The 14,002-nt window shown below is 53.5% G+C and overlaps 1 protein-coding gene across 2 annotated transcripts in view; it reads left to right on the top strand.

Moving 5' to 3' along the window:
• PLA2G4E (phospholipase A2 group IVE) overlaps positions 1-14,002 on the top strand; it is a 62,631-nt gene that overhangs the window by 17,608 nt on the left and 31,021 nt on the right. Inside the window, exon 1 of one of the 2 annotated variants that reach the window (XM_056134287.1) lies at positions 10,900-10,995. The exons of the other annotated variant lie outside the window; for it this stretch is intronic. Within the exon in view, the coding sequence (XP_055990262.1) occupies positions 10,900-10,995 (96 nt within the window). Of the gene's footprint in view, positions 1-10,899; positions 10,996-14,002 lie in introns of those variants that run through there. 2 annotated transcript variants of the gene reach the window in all.

Here is a 14,002-nt window from a genome sequence, read left to right as displayed (position 1 = left end):
ATGATTCCTGAGCACTAGGTAAGGTAAGGTAAAGGCCCTCCCGTTGATCGTAGATTTGCTCGAGCAGGCCCAGTAACGTCTCCATTGGAGACCTTGTTGTTACTGTGTCTGGCATATCGAATACTCTCGGTAGCTTGCCGGGCTCTCCGAGAGGGGCGGAGGAATCGAACTCGGGTCGGCCATGTTGGCCGCGCGTAAGGCGAACGCCCTACCGCTGTGCTATCGCTCCAGCCCTAATTCAGGAGTAAAACCCTGAGTACCACCAGGTGTGGGACAGAAACAAAAGATAATAAATAATGGTGCTAGAGTTTATAGCTATGAAAATGGGTGAACCAGATCTATGCCTAGCAACACAGATGAATCTTATAATAGCAAGTGTGTGTGTGTGTGTGTGTGTGTGTGTGTGTGTGTGTGTGTGTGTGTGTGGAGGGGGGGAACTAAACTGTTTGCTTCAGAATACATTGCCTTTATGTGATGTTGTTTATATCAAGTCCAAAATCAAAATAATGCCAAAGCAGCTCAGAAAAAATATATATATATAAAAAACAGATTTGCAAGGGTAGTAGCTAAGAGTTCAGATTTCCAGTTAACCCAAAAAGGGGGATGAGGGGGGGCAGTGAGTAGGTAAGGGGGCTCCCAGGGGACTTCAATTCTGTTTCTAGTGTTTGTTGATTTATTTTGGTTTTGGGCCACACCTGACCACGAGGTGCTCGGGGGGCACCCCTAGCTCAGTTATCACTCAGGCAGTGCTTGGAGGAGAGGGGGGTGAGCTTAGCTGGGCTTCAAACCCAGCCTTCCTACATGCAGAGCCTGTACTCTAGTCCTCAGAGTCATCTCCCCTGTGCTAAGCTGAGTGCTATGTTCGTGGGAGTTAATTTTATTGTTCCCTTTAGATTTTGTATGCCATAATCATGGCTTGGGCTGGAGTGATAGCACAGCTGGTATGACGCTTTCCTTGTACACAGTCAACATGGCCGACCCGAGTTCGATTCCTCCGCCCCTCTCGGAGAGCCCGGCAAGCTACCAGAGTATCTCGCCCGCCCGGCAAAGCCTGGCAAGCTACCCGTGATGTATTTGATATGTCAAACACAGTAACAGTCTCACAATTTGTTGTGAGATGTTACTGGTGCCCGCTCAAGCAAATCAATGAACAATGGGAGAACAGTGCTACAGTGCTAATCATGGCTTAAAACGTTTTTAAAAGGAAAGTTAAAATTGAAAGCCAAGCCAAAAATGTTTTTAGGGGAGCCTGCTTTATTTGGGCAGCCAGGAAAGCAAGCTCTTGCAATCTCTTTGTGGGGGTGGGGAGCTCCTCGTGGTACTTGACCTGGTGGTGTGGTTGGTACTCAGGGACCATGAGGTTTTGGGGATCGAACCTCGAGCCCAGTACCTGCCAGGCATATGCTTCAGCCCTCCAAGCTATGTCCCTGGCCACAGTGAGCGATCTCTTTGAGCCCGAGTTGCCCACCGCTGCCTCACTTCCTGTGATCTCCCTGCCCATATCATTTTGACCTAGAGCTGAAGAGCAGATGTTGACTCATTCGTGGATCTTTATCCCGACTTAAACAGGATATGATTTCTACCTTCGGTGGCTTTCTTCCACCTGCTTCTGCCTCTGCTTTATCTCCAGGGCTTGCCTCATCCTTCCTGCCCTTCCCTTCCCTCAATTCAGCCTAACTGACTGGGAGGGGTTGGCTGTGCCCCACCTCCAGCTGTGGAGCAGGACTGAGCAACCCCTCTCCAGGTTCTAGGCAGGGACAGGAGCTTTCATTCTCCATCACAGTTAGAAGGTGTTGAAATGGAGTGATTCAGGTGATAGCTGGTCCTCCCAGCACAGGGAGAGGCTTCTCCTGGAGTGAAGGGGTGTCACAGACGCAGGAAGGTATGTAAGTAGGAGGGAGATGATGAGGTGCTGAATTCCATAGTCAAGGACCAGTGAGAGACCCTGGAAACCAGGGGAAGGCTGGGAACCCATTAAAAAGAAGAAAGAAAAAAGGACTTGGAAGAGTCGTCACTCCATTATCTCCAAAAGAGGCTCGGAAGGCAAAAAAGCACAGATGTGGGTGCCGAGTCACTGAGTTGAGACGTGTCTGGATGGAAAGATTCCCCCTAATCTAAAGGCTGGGGGTGTTGGGGAGTCAGTTCAAGGAGCTGGAGAGGATGCTTCCCTGGACACCCCTGTTCCCTCTCTCTCTGCCGGAGATCCCCAACCTAGTGGAGACCAGCCAGAGTGTGATCCCAGGTGGCAGGGTCACTAGAACCGAACTTAAGTGAAAGGAGATGCCTTTATAATCTCATGTAACAAGAATGTCCAAGAGCTATGTTGACTTCAGGCATGGCTGGATCCAGTGGTCCAGGCCATGTCCTCAGACCTTTTTTTTTTTTTTTTGCTCTGTTGTCCTCTGTTGCTCTTAGATTAGGTGCTTCTGCACGGCGATAAAGATGATGCTCTTTCTTAGAGTTCATTGTCTAGAGAAAAGAGTAATATTTCTCCCTCTCTTTCCTCTTCCCCTGTCCCCTCTCTCTTTAGCCCTACCATCAAAAAGAAGGAAGAGAGCAGTCTTTCTTTCTTTCTCTCTCTCTTTCTTTCTTTCTTTCTCTCTCTCTCTTTCTTTTCTTTTCTTTCTTCCTTCCTTCCTTTCTTTTTCTTTTTCTTTCTCTTTCTTTCTTATCTCCCTTTTCTTCCTCCTTCCTTCCTTCCTTCCTTCCTTCCTTCCTTCCTTCCTTCCTTCCTTCCTTCCTTCCTTCTTTCTCTCTTTCTCTCTTTCCATAACCAGCACTGTAGTGCTCAGGGCTTACTCCTGCCTCTGAACTCAGGGATAACTCCTGGTGGGCTCAGGGACCATGAGGGGTTTCAGGAACTGAATCCAGGTCAACCATGTGCAAGATAAGCGCCCTCACTGCTGTACTATGGCTCTGGTCCCCTGGGCTGTTTTTTCCTAAACATGTACGGCTCTAAGGTGCTGGGTGCCTTGGGGGGGATGGTCACCTGTGAGTGACAGTTCTTTCCCTGGCAGGAAGGAACATGCTCTTATTTGAAAGAGAAAGAGAAGCAGGGGATTACAGACCAGAACCCCTCCCATAGGCTTAATCACCCCTTAACCTTAGCATAGGCCCAACATTCTTGGCATGGTCCCATAGAAGTTTGATCTGTTTACTGCAAAATCAGAAAACAACCCAATTCTTTTGCCTTTGAAGGTCCACATCAGCCAGAAAGAGGTCTGGAACCCCAACTCCCACCCAACACACCCCAGCAAGCACTGGAGCACAGAGGGAGGTGGGTTGGGACCCCCGCCCCCCCCCCCCACACACACACAGGGCAGGTGATGTCCAAGGTCCTGGCTCCTTCCCAAGCTCCTTTCAAGGTCCTCTAGAGTTGGGGTAGCCTGGGGGTCAAGGGGTGACCGTCCCAGGTAGGGGGAGGCCTGCTGAGCTTGGGTTCCTGCATCTCAGCCAGAATAGCAGCCCCGTGGCAAGCAGCCCAGCTCTGCGCTGGTCCAATCAGTAGTGTCCTTAGTCCCATGTATCTCCCATCACCTCCCTCCCTCCACTAGGCAGCACAGCCCCCCACACATGCCACCCACTGGACTGGAAGGAAGCCAGGGGACATTAGGGTGGTGCAGAGTGTGGATGGGTCTCCCGGAACAACTCAGTCTCTGTGTCACAAACAGCTCAGTTCCTCTCCACTTCCTCTGCACATGTTTCTCCCACACCCTGAGTAGCAACCGGAAATGAGGCACAGAGCCTTGAGACCCCCCACTCAATGGAGGCTTTTAGGTTGCGGGGCTTTGGGACAGAAAAGGATCTCTGTTTTTGTTGTTATTTGGGGGTCACACCCAGCTATGCCCAGGGCTAACTCTTGACTCTACACTCAGGATCACTTCTGATGGTACTCCAGGGACCATATAGGGTGCTAGGAATTAAACCCAGATCTAGACACATGTAACACATGTAACGTAAACACCTTCCCTGCTGTTCTATTGCTCAACCCAGAAATGGGTCTTTAACATCACGTTCCCGTTCCTGCAGGTGCTAATGACACTAGGCCAGGTTAGGGCAGCAGGACTTGATTCTCCAGGGAGGTCTCAGGCCTTTCCTGCCTGAAAGCACAGGGATAGCTGGCAAGAGAGCAAGTGTTCACACGGGAGCACCCCCTACCCCCAGAGCTCACACAATGTGGGGAAGGGGGCAGAGGAGAGGAGTCAGCAGCCTGGACCCCCACTAGATGACAGGCATTGTTTTGAGTCCCCCCATGTCCACTGCAGGTCTCCCACCCCCTCACCACAGAGTCTCCCTGATCCCTGGTTTCTCCAGAGCCCCAGCCCAGCGCAGGTCATTGTTTTTCAGCGACATAATGTCAGTGGCCCTGTTACCCATGCCACCTGTGTTGGCACCAGCGGTTGTGTACATCACTGGTGACTCCTGACCAGTTCAGTCTCACATATCCGACGCTTTGTCTATCAAGTGATCCTGTGTCCCTGGAAACCAGCCAGCTGGACAGGCTGCGTCTTCCTGTATAGACTCAGCCTGACCGAAAACTGCCCAGGGCCTAGCCGGACAGCTGGAGGCAATGCTTTGCATTTGCCTCACATCTGCCTCTGCTCCCCACACATTGCTCCCAACTCCTCCAAGACCTAATCCATCGTCCCCAAGCATAATATTCCTGAGTGGTAGCCAGGATCTCTAAGGCACAGCCTTCACCTGGACAGACAGCTCCGGGTTATTGGCACAGAGGAGGAGGAGGCATGTGCCAAGGTCATGGCCTGCCTCTGGTGCCACACTAGATGGGGAAGGCGGGACCCCTGCTCACCCCAACCAGACAGTGTTGCAGATGCCCACCCCTGCCCTGCGCAGTGGGATTTGCTCATCCTGAAAGTCTCCTGCTCCTGCTCAAACTCCTTCTATGAGTCACCACCACCAACAAAAGAAAAATGGAGTCACCGCACTCACTGAGTCTCCTTTCTTTTATTCATGCTGTCTCACCTAACAAAAATGCCCCTTCCATTCTTCATTCATCAAGTCCCTACCCTTTTTCATTTTCTTTCCTTTCAAAGGAAAGTTCAAGGCCCTGAGTGGCCAGCCTCAGACACCTTCCTCATTGTGTTGTAACAGGATCATCCTGAGACCATTCACATGCCCTTCCTGTCTCCCTCAAGTTAGAGTGCCCTCCTCAGAAGCAGGGATGAGGTCTTTTTTTTTCTTTTTTGGGTCACACCAGGAGATGCTCAGGGATTGCTCCTGGCTCTGCACTCAGGAATCACTCCTGGCATTGCTCAAAAGATCATATGGGATGCCGAGGATCGAACCTGGGTCAACCACGTGCAAAGCAAATGCCCTACCTGCCGTACTATTGCTCCAGCCTCAGGGACGTTGTCTTTGAGTGTCTGGTACTGACTGTGCATTATACCTCTGTAGGAATCCATCACTAAGGGTCAGCCACGAGCTCAGAACTCTTTCGGTTAGGCTTCCCAATCACACTGGGACCCTGAACTGATCTGCTTCCCATGTCACAGACGGAGCAACTGACACTTAGAGGGATAAAGTCACCCAAGTTTCTGCAGTAAATAGCAGAACCAGGGTGCAAATTCAGGTCTGAGTGACTTCACAGACTAGACCCTAAACCGATGACACTGCTTCATTAGGTCTGAAACAGGTAACTAGAGACAAAGAAAACTCTGTGACAACAGGAAGCTCTGTGAGAGAGTCAGGAGAAGGCAGTTAAAATTCTTCCTCCAGTGAGATGAAAGACTTTAATGCTCTGCTCTCAGGGGGTTGCTTTCTCTCGGCTTTCCCAACCTCCCTGTCACTGCTCTGTCTGAGCCGTTGTCTGCCTGTCTCTGAGACCATGTCAGCTTCTGGGTCTCCCTGCTTCCTCAGCAGCCTTTCGGTAGCCACTCTCTCCAGGAGAGCAAGAGCAAGCCATATCACATCAGCCTACACATGCTGCCCTGAGTGAAACCCTCATGGAGCTTCTGGCTGCATTTACTTCTTGCCAAGTTCTGGAAGGGCCTGTGGTCTGACTCTTCATGTTCCACACATACAAGTCCCAGCTACTTTGGCCCACGTGTCCTGAGAGTGCTAACCTACCTTTCTTTCTTTCTTTCTTTCTTTCTTTCTTTCTTTCTTTCTTTCTTTCTTTCTTTCTAGATTGCTTGCTTTTTCTTTTCTCTCTTCCTTCCTTCTTTTCTTTCTTCCTTTCTTCCTTCCTCCATCCCTTCATTCCCCCCTTTCTTCCTTTCCCCTCTTTCTTTTTTCTCTTTTCTTCCCTTCCTTCTTTCCTTCCTTCTTTCCTTCCTTCCTTCCTTCCTTTCCTTCCTTCTTTCCTTCCTTCCTTCCTCCATGCCTCTGTCCCTCCCTTTCTCCCTTCCCCCTCTTTCTTTTTTCTCTTTTCTTTTCTTCCCTTCCTTCCTTCCTTCCTTTCCTTCTTTTCTTTATTTCTTCCTTCCTCCATCCCTCTGTTCCTCCCACCCTTCCTCTCTCCTTCCTTCCTTCTTGCTTTCTTACTCTATTCTTCTCCCTCCCTCTCTCCCTCTCTCTTTTCCTTCTTTTTTTCTTCCTTCCTCCATCCCTCCCTCCCTCTTTCTTTTTCTTTCTTCTTTTCTTTCTTCCTTCCTCCATCCCTCCATTCCTCCCTCTCTCCCACCCTCCATCTCTTTCTTTTCTTCTTTCCTTCTTTTCTTCTGTCCTTCCTTCCTTCCTTTCTTCCTCCACTCCTCTGCCCCTACCTCTCTCCCTCCCTCTTTCTTTTTTCTTTCTTTTCTTTCTTCCTTCCTCCATCCCTCTGTTCCTCCCTCCCTCCCTCTCTCCTTCCTTCCTTCTTTCTTTCTTCCTCCATTCTTCTCCCTCCCTCTCTACCTCTCTCTTTTTTCCTTCCTTCCTTCCTTCCTTCCTTCCTTTCTTTCTTCCTTCCTTTCTTCCTCCACTCCTCTCTCCCTCCCTCTCTCCCTCCCTTTTTCTTTTTTCTTCTTTCTTTTCATTCTTCCTTCCTCCATCCCTCTCTTCCTCTATCTCTCCCTTCTCCATCTCTTTCTCTCTCTCTTTCTTTTTTTCTTTCTTTCTCTCTTTCTTTCCTTCTTGTTTTAGGAGCATATCTGGCAAAGCTCAGGGGTTACTCCTGGCTCTGAACTCAAGAATCACTCTTGGGGGTGCAGAAGGGACCACATAGGATGCCAGGGGTTAAAACCGGGTTGGTAGCCAGAGTGATAGTACAGCTGGTAGAGCACTTGTCTTGCATGCAGCTGACCCAGGTTCACTCTCTGACATTCCATATTGTTTCCCATGTACCCCCAAGAGTAATTCCTGAGTGCAGAGCCAAGAATAACCCCTGAGCACCTCTGGCATGGACCAAATGGGGGGGGGGAAGAAGAATAAAATCCTCCTTCTTCTCCTCCTTCTCCTTCTCCTACCACTGCCCCTGCCCCCACCCCATCCCACATGCCATTCTGGGATCAAATGAGGGTTGGTTACATGGGAGGAGGCAAGTGTCTTACCCCAAGTACTAGAGTTAGGAACTGAGGATCTAGTTTTCTTTTCTTCCAGATGGTAAACTGTTTCCCCAATAACAACCAACCTATCCTTTTATCCCTACTTAGAAAGACTTCCATTATCACAGACTAGATGTACTCCTTTTACCCACGGGGCTGTTTCTAGGCTCTGCTTGGCACATGGGAGGCAATGGAACGTCGGCTGTGCTGGCAGGAATGGAAATGCATGAGCTGCGGCGGAGCAGGAGGCTGACAGGGGGAAAGGGATGTGCAGGTGGCGCCTGGCCAGGTAAACGGGGTGTGGGGTAATTCTGAGCCAAGCAGGTACTGCTGAAGGTGTGAGAAGAGAAGGGCAGGACCGCGAGGCCTCTGGAGAGAGGGAAGGTGGCAAATTCCCCTAGCTGGCTGGCTGGCTGACGTGGTGTCGGTAGTGAGCTGGCAGGAATAAACCTTCCAGTATGGGATTCGTTGGACCCACAAGGCTGCTGGCCAGAGATACTAGCCCCTGGACCATGGGAGCCAACTCACAAGCCTGAAAGCTGGGGGCGGAGGGCTCAGAGAGTATAAGTGGGATCCTGCTCCACAAGGAAGAGAGAGTTCTTGGTGGGGCTGTCGAGGCAGCACAGCAGGGAGGTGCTTACCTGGTATCAAGAGATGTGACCGGGGGAGGGGGCTGGAGCGATAGCACAGCGGGTAGGGCATTTGCCTTGCATGCAGCTGACCCAGGTTCGATTCCCAGCATCCCATATGGTCCCCCAAGCACCGCCAGGAATAATTCCTGAGTGCATCCAGGAGTAACCCCTGAGCATTGCTGGGTGTGACCCAAAAAGATGTGACAGGATAGTCCTCTGGGGCAGGTATAGCCTCTTGGCAAGGTCACTTGGGAGAGACTGGGGGCTGGTGAGACCTCTGGCATCTGCCCTGACTCTGCCAGAATCTGGACCTTCCCACAGTCCTCTGTCCACTGCCCAGGCCACTTAGAATTCATGCTGGACAGTTTACCACTTCCTTTGCTGATCTCCCAGCCTCCACCTTCCTCTCAGCTGGGCACAGCAGGTGGCAGGGACTTGCTGGTATGTGGCTGTTCTTCTGGTTACCCCAGCTCACTCTTACGCCAGAACCTGGTTAACTCCCAGTTCCCCACCACCCTCAGGCAATGGCGGGGTACAGAGATAAGACCACCCCACAGTCCATGCACACACGCACCCTCCCGTTAGTCCCTATCCAACTGATCTAACTCATGAGAAACGAGGCCCTGGAGTTAAGTTTGTGGAGGAGAACCCGAGGCTCTGAGCCAGATTTCCGGGTTTTTCCTGGGTAGGGTGGAACGGGGGGAGTACGACTGGATTCTGCAGTGAGAAGAGAATCCAACGGCGGGCTGGGAGGTGTTCCTGGGAGCTTGGAGCTGGCCTTGGGTCAACTAGATGGGGAGAACCTGGGGAAGGTGAGGGTAGGAGGATGGTCAGGGAAGAGGCGCCCAGATCTCCCCATCTCCCCATGCCCACTTCCCTCTCAGCTTCCTGCAGGTCTCCCTGTACAGTCTGCTCTCTTCTCTCCTATTCAAGATGCCCCATGGTTCCCCATTGCCTAGAGAACAAGTCTAAAGCACACTACCCACGGTGCCCGCCCCCTCTCACTGTCGCAGCCCCTCCCCCGTCCCCCTCTCTCCATCTGTCTCCTCCCACACAGCCACTGCTGTGGCCCCAGGCCACTTGCTTCCCTGAGCTGACCCTGCTTCCTGACTTCCTATTCCAGCTCTTCCTGTCCCTCATTCCTGCCATGTCCCTTTCCTGCCTGCCTGTGACGGGGGGGAATCCTAACCATCCTCTAAGACCCAATTCAGCTACACCTCCGCCATGAAGCCCTCTCAGAGCTACCCCTCCTTCCTAAATTGGCATTCATTTTTCGTTTACCATACCTCTAGCCAGTTTGTAGACCAACAGGAAAACTTTTTTGGTTTGCTTTGTTTTGGTTTTGGAAGGGGGCTCACCTAGTAGTGCTCAGTGCTTAGTCCTAGCTCTGTGCTCAGGGATCACTCCTGGCAGGGCTTACAGGACCATATGCGGCTTAGGGGATCGAACTTAGGTCAGCTGTGCAAGGCAGAACACCCTACCCTCTGTACTCTCTCTTCTCTAACCTTACCAACTGGACATTTGAGAGGACTGGCACCACTGTGTGGTTGGATGGTAGAGACACCATCTGTAAACCCCAGATATTGACAAATACGAAGGATTAATGTTCAACTTTCTGGGCTGCTCCCCCAACCCTGCCCCACAGGTGACTTGGGCGTCTGAGCATCTGTCTCACTCACAGTGCTGTGAAGCCTAAGTTCCTCCATCTGGGATGTGTGTATACGGGGTACTCGGGGTGTGTGTGTGTGTGTGTGTGTGTGTGTGTTATATTGTGTTATATCAAATTTAGTGGAGTCCATTGAGAGGTGTGGCACCCAGTGACTCCTTGGCAGTGTGGTGGTGGGAGTGGGGGGAGGTGTGTCTATGGTGGGGGGTGTCCAGGTTCAGGCCCCTGTCCGGCTTGGGAGGTCCTGGTGTGCAGAGGGGAGCAAAGTGGGGGGAACCTGGCATGTGGGGAGGTCTCTCCCTGCATCTGGGCACAGTCAGTTCTGCGTTCAGATCTCACCCTCGGTTTCATAAAATCATTTCAATCTGCGGGCCAGAAAAGCCGGTTGCGAGGCCCCAGGCAAGAGCTCAGGCAGGAAACTCCCCGTGCGCAGAGTTGGGCAGCCAAGCAGGTGCGGCCGCCTCTGCAGCCCCCAGAGAGCCTGGCTAGAGATAGGGATCAGCTGGGCGGGAGCATCCTCGGTGGCAGAGACAGGCAGGGCCCAGCATGCCCTCCTCCATGCCACTGCCAGGGAGGAAAGCAGGGCCAGCTGCCCTGGACCCTCTCACCCCAGGACCAGGCGCTTCGTTCCTCCATTCACCCACTGCCGTGGGAAGCCCTGACCATGGTTGCAGTCTCCCACGAAGCCCCTGTCCATAGCTCCCTGGCCATGAACAATGGAAAGAAGTGATCCGGAGGGAGGTCACCATCCCCCCAGGCCCTGGCACAGTACGACCAAGGAGAGAGGGTCTTATCGGGTCAGGGGTGGGCTCAGTTGATACCTGTGACAATAGCACAGCATTTGTGCTGGCCCATTCCCTGGGACATCCAGAAGGTTCTTGGTCCTTGGGGGAAGCAGACCACTGTCCCCAAGCACCAAGTGCCCCCGCTGTTCCCTCTTTTTCAAGCAAGGGGTCTGAGGGTATTGGGAGGCCTAGGCGCGGGCCCCGATCGCTACATACCCTCCCTTGCTGCCTCCCTGGGCAATCCCAGCCGCTGCCAAAAGGCGTCCAGGGGGAGGAGCGCTGAGTCAGAGTATAAATTCCCAGGCGCGCCACCCAGCTGGAGAGCCTCCGCGATGCTCCCAAGGCAGATGCCCGCCTGGGTCTCCCACAACCCATCAGACTTGTGCCAAGCAGAGGAAGCCAGGCCGTGGGCCAACTGCACCTTGGAGGTGAGGGAGCAGGATGGGGCTGTCGGGTGGGGGTAGGGGTCAGGCGCTGAGGGCAGGAGACAGGCTCCAGGCAGGAGGGCTGGGGGTGGTGTAGCTTCAGACACAGACAGGGAGTCCCTCTGCTCGGGCCACCCTGTCTGGTCCTGCTCCTGGGTGCAGCTGAAGGTATTCAAGTGTTTAGTGGGGTGGCTCAGGGCTACCCTGGGGCCCCGACAGCTCCCAGGAGACAGTGTTCACGTGCCAGGGTGGACTCACAGCTGCCCGTCCTAGCGGAGAGTGCAGCACTGACCCTGGGGCTCCCTCACCTGTCATGTTGCTAGTGCGTGTGTGCTATCTGCAGAGGACAATGGCTCTGTCACCTGTCACCTGTCACCTGTCACCACAGGAGAGGCCCCACCTGGGGCTGTGCGGAAGGCTCCATCCTGTCTTCCTCCCTCATGGGGAGATGACCCTGGTTCATGGATCAGGTCATGGGGAGACCCTAGTTTATGGGTTAGGTTGTGGGGAGACCCCAGTTCATGGGTCAGGTTTGGAGAGACCCCGGTTCATGTTCAGGTTTGGGGAGACCCAGGTTTATGGTCAGGTCGTGGGGAGACGCTGGTTCATGGTCAGTTTTCCAGGGAAACCCCAGTTTGTGGGTTAGGTTATGGCAGACCCCAGAGTGTGGCCAGAGCGCCCAGCTCTCCGTGGGCTGCTGTTGTGAGAGGGTGAGTGACAGCTACTCCCCAATCCCCCACCTGCTCACACCAATCACTGAGGGAGGGAGACTGCAGGCCATGCCCCGACTCCCCAGGAGAAAGGGGGAGTTGTGCCTCGGGTTCCCTGCTGCCCTGGGCAGGAGAAACATCACCTTTGGGTGTCCCCGCAGCCTTTGAGAGAATTGGCAGTGTCTCCAAACAGCCCTTACTCATGCTCTGAACAAGTGTGTGTGTGTGTATGTGTGTGTGTGTTGGGGGGGGGGGTCTTCTAAATGTGGCCAATGGACAGAGCTGGGAGGGAACGGAGCAACTGAGTACTGCATCTCGAGCCCTGGACGGTCCGAGACACAGACCCAGCCCTTGGTGCTCCCAGATGGCAGAACAGAAGGCAGCGGGGGGGTCCCCCTCCCAGGCACCCCAGGCTGGGGCTGGGGCTCACATTGGCCGGCATGTGCTCTGAGGGTCCAGAAAGTTCGACCTGCTGGTCTCCCTCGAGCCGCACATCCAGAAAATATCCGGCTGCTCTGAGCTCCGACCAGGTGTTGCAAGACACTGGCAGGTCCACCCAGCTCAGAGGGAAGCAGTGTCCCCGCCCGCCTGTTCTGAGAAGGCCCGTGGAGGGCAGTTCCCACACCCCAGACCTCATGAGGGGCTTGGTCAAACCTTCACCTCAGAGACATGGTCACCGGACTCTCCCCAGCCTGCCCCTCAACCCGGAATGCAAACCCTGCGGGTCCTTCTCTAAGTTCACTTGGGCTGGTGGGCACAGCTGGACCCTGGGGCGTGGGCAGAAACCCAGCTGGGTTTTCCTCCAGCCCCCGCTGCGGCTGCTTGCAAAGGGGGTTGGTGGGCATCAAGGGTCAAGAACAGTGGGGCTCACGCATGACCTGAAGCGACCTTTCTCTCTGGCGGCCTGCAGAGGAGTCAGCCTTCAGGTGGACAGTGAACACACTCTCGGGTCACCACAGGTTGCTCCAAGGCATCGCCGTCCTTGGAGTTGGGGTAGAAGGTCAGGGAGGAGCGGGCCTTACACCCCCAGAGCGGAGCCAGCCCAGCATGCGGAAGTAGGGCCATGGATGACGTCCGTAGCCTCCCTGCACAGGACCCAGTTTGACACCAGAAGGAGTGCTGGACTGCACAGGCTCTAGCCCGGGAGTCCAAGGCGTGCGTCTTTCCACGCGAGCAGTGAGACCCCTCTTTTTAAAAGGTCTCACTGATCCAAGCAGCCCCCAGAAGTGGGGGGGGGGGAAGAGCAGGCTGGAGCTTTGTGTTCTTGCCTTGAGCTCCTGCCTCAGAGTATTTCCTGCTCCTCACCCAGTGCTCACGGGAACCCAAGGATGTATGCCCTGCTTTCGGTTGGGCACCTGGTCAGGCCTTTTGTTCAATAGTTTTACTTTTATTTTTGTCCTTGGGGGTGGGGAGAGGATTGGGTTTGGGCCACATGCAGTGGCGCTCAGGGTCTGTTCCTGACTCTGCTCAGGAGTGACCCCTGGCAGTGCTCAGGGAAACATATGGGGTAAGGTAACAGGGATTTGACGTGGGGTCAACTGAATGCAAAGCAAATGCCCTAACCCCAATACTCTCTCTGGCCTTATATTCATTGTAAGGGGGGGGGGAGGGGAAGGTCACACCTGGTGGTGCTCAGAGGTTATTCCTGACTCTATATTCAGGGATCATTCCTGGTGTGCATAGGGGACCATATGGAGGGTCAAGGATCAAACCCAGGTGAGTCTTGTTTAAGGGAAGTATTCTACCCACTGTGCTATTGTTCTGGACTCATATTTTAAATATTTGGTAGGGGGGCAGAGGGAGTCACACTTAGTGATGCTCAGAGTTTACTCTTGGTTATGTGCTCAGGGATCATTCCTGGTGGTGCTCAGGGGACCATAGGGGATGCCAGGAATTGGCCCCATGCAAAGCAAACACCCTACCCACTGTACTATCACTCTGGCCCTTAAATGTTTTTCACCCTGATACCCAGTCTTGGCATCCTGTCCTGGGGATAAACTTATCCAAGATTTGGAAGCAACTGTCCTTCCCCCTCCCTTAGGCTCCCCATGGACTGGAGTCCTATGGTCAGACTGGGCCCCAGAACCTGGCCGCAGTAAGACTTATCGACTCTCTGTGCAGCTCAATGTGTCACAGTGTGGGCTGCGTAAGCTGCTGACATCAGGAAGAAATGTGCAATCCATTTTCAGCTCAGAAGGTCACACCTTACAGACCTGGTTCCTGGAATCTTCTGGGCCTGAGTCCCAGGGGTCCCATTGTCCTCCCCATATATGAGGCCCCTCCGGCCAGTATCGCACCCC

Source organism: Sorex fumeus, unplaced genomic scaffold, assembly GCF_029834395.1.
Source record: "Sorex fumeus unplaced genomic scaffold, SorFum_2.1 ptg000098l, whole genome shotgun sequence".
Lineage (NCBI taxonomy): Eukaryota > Metazoa > Chordata > Mammalia > Eulipotyphla > Soricidae > Sorex > Sorex fumeus.
This window is presented reverse-complemented; position numbering and strand designations above follow the sequence as displayed.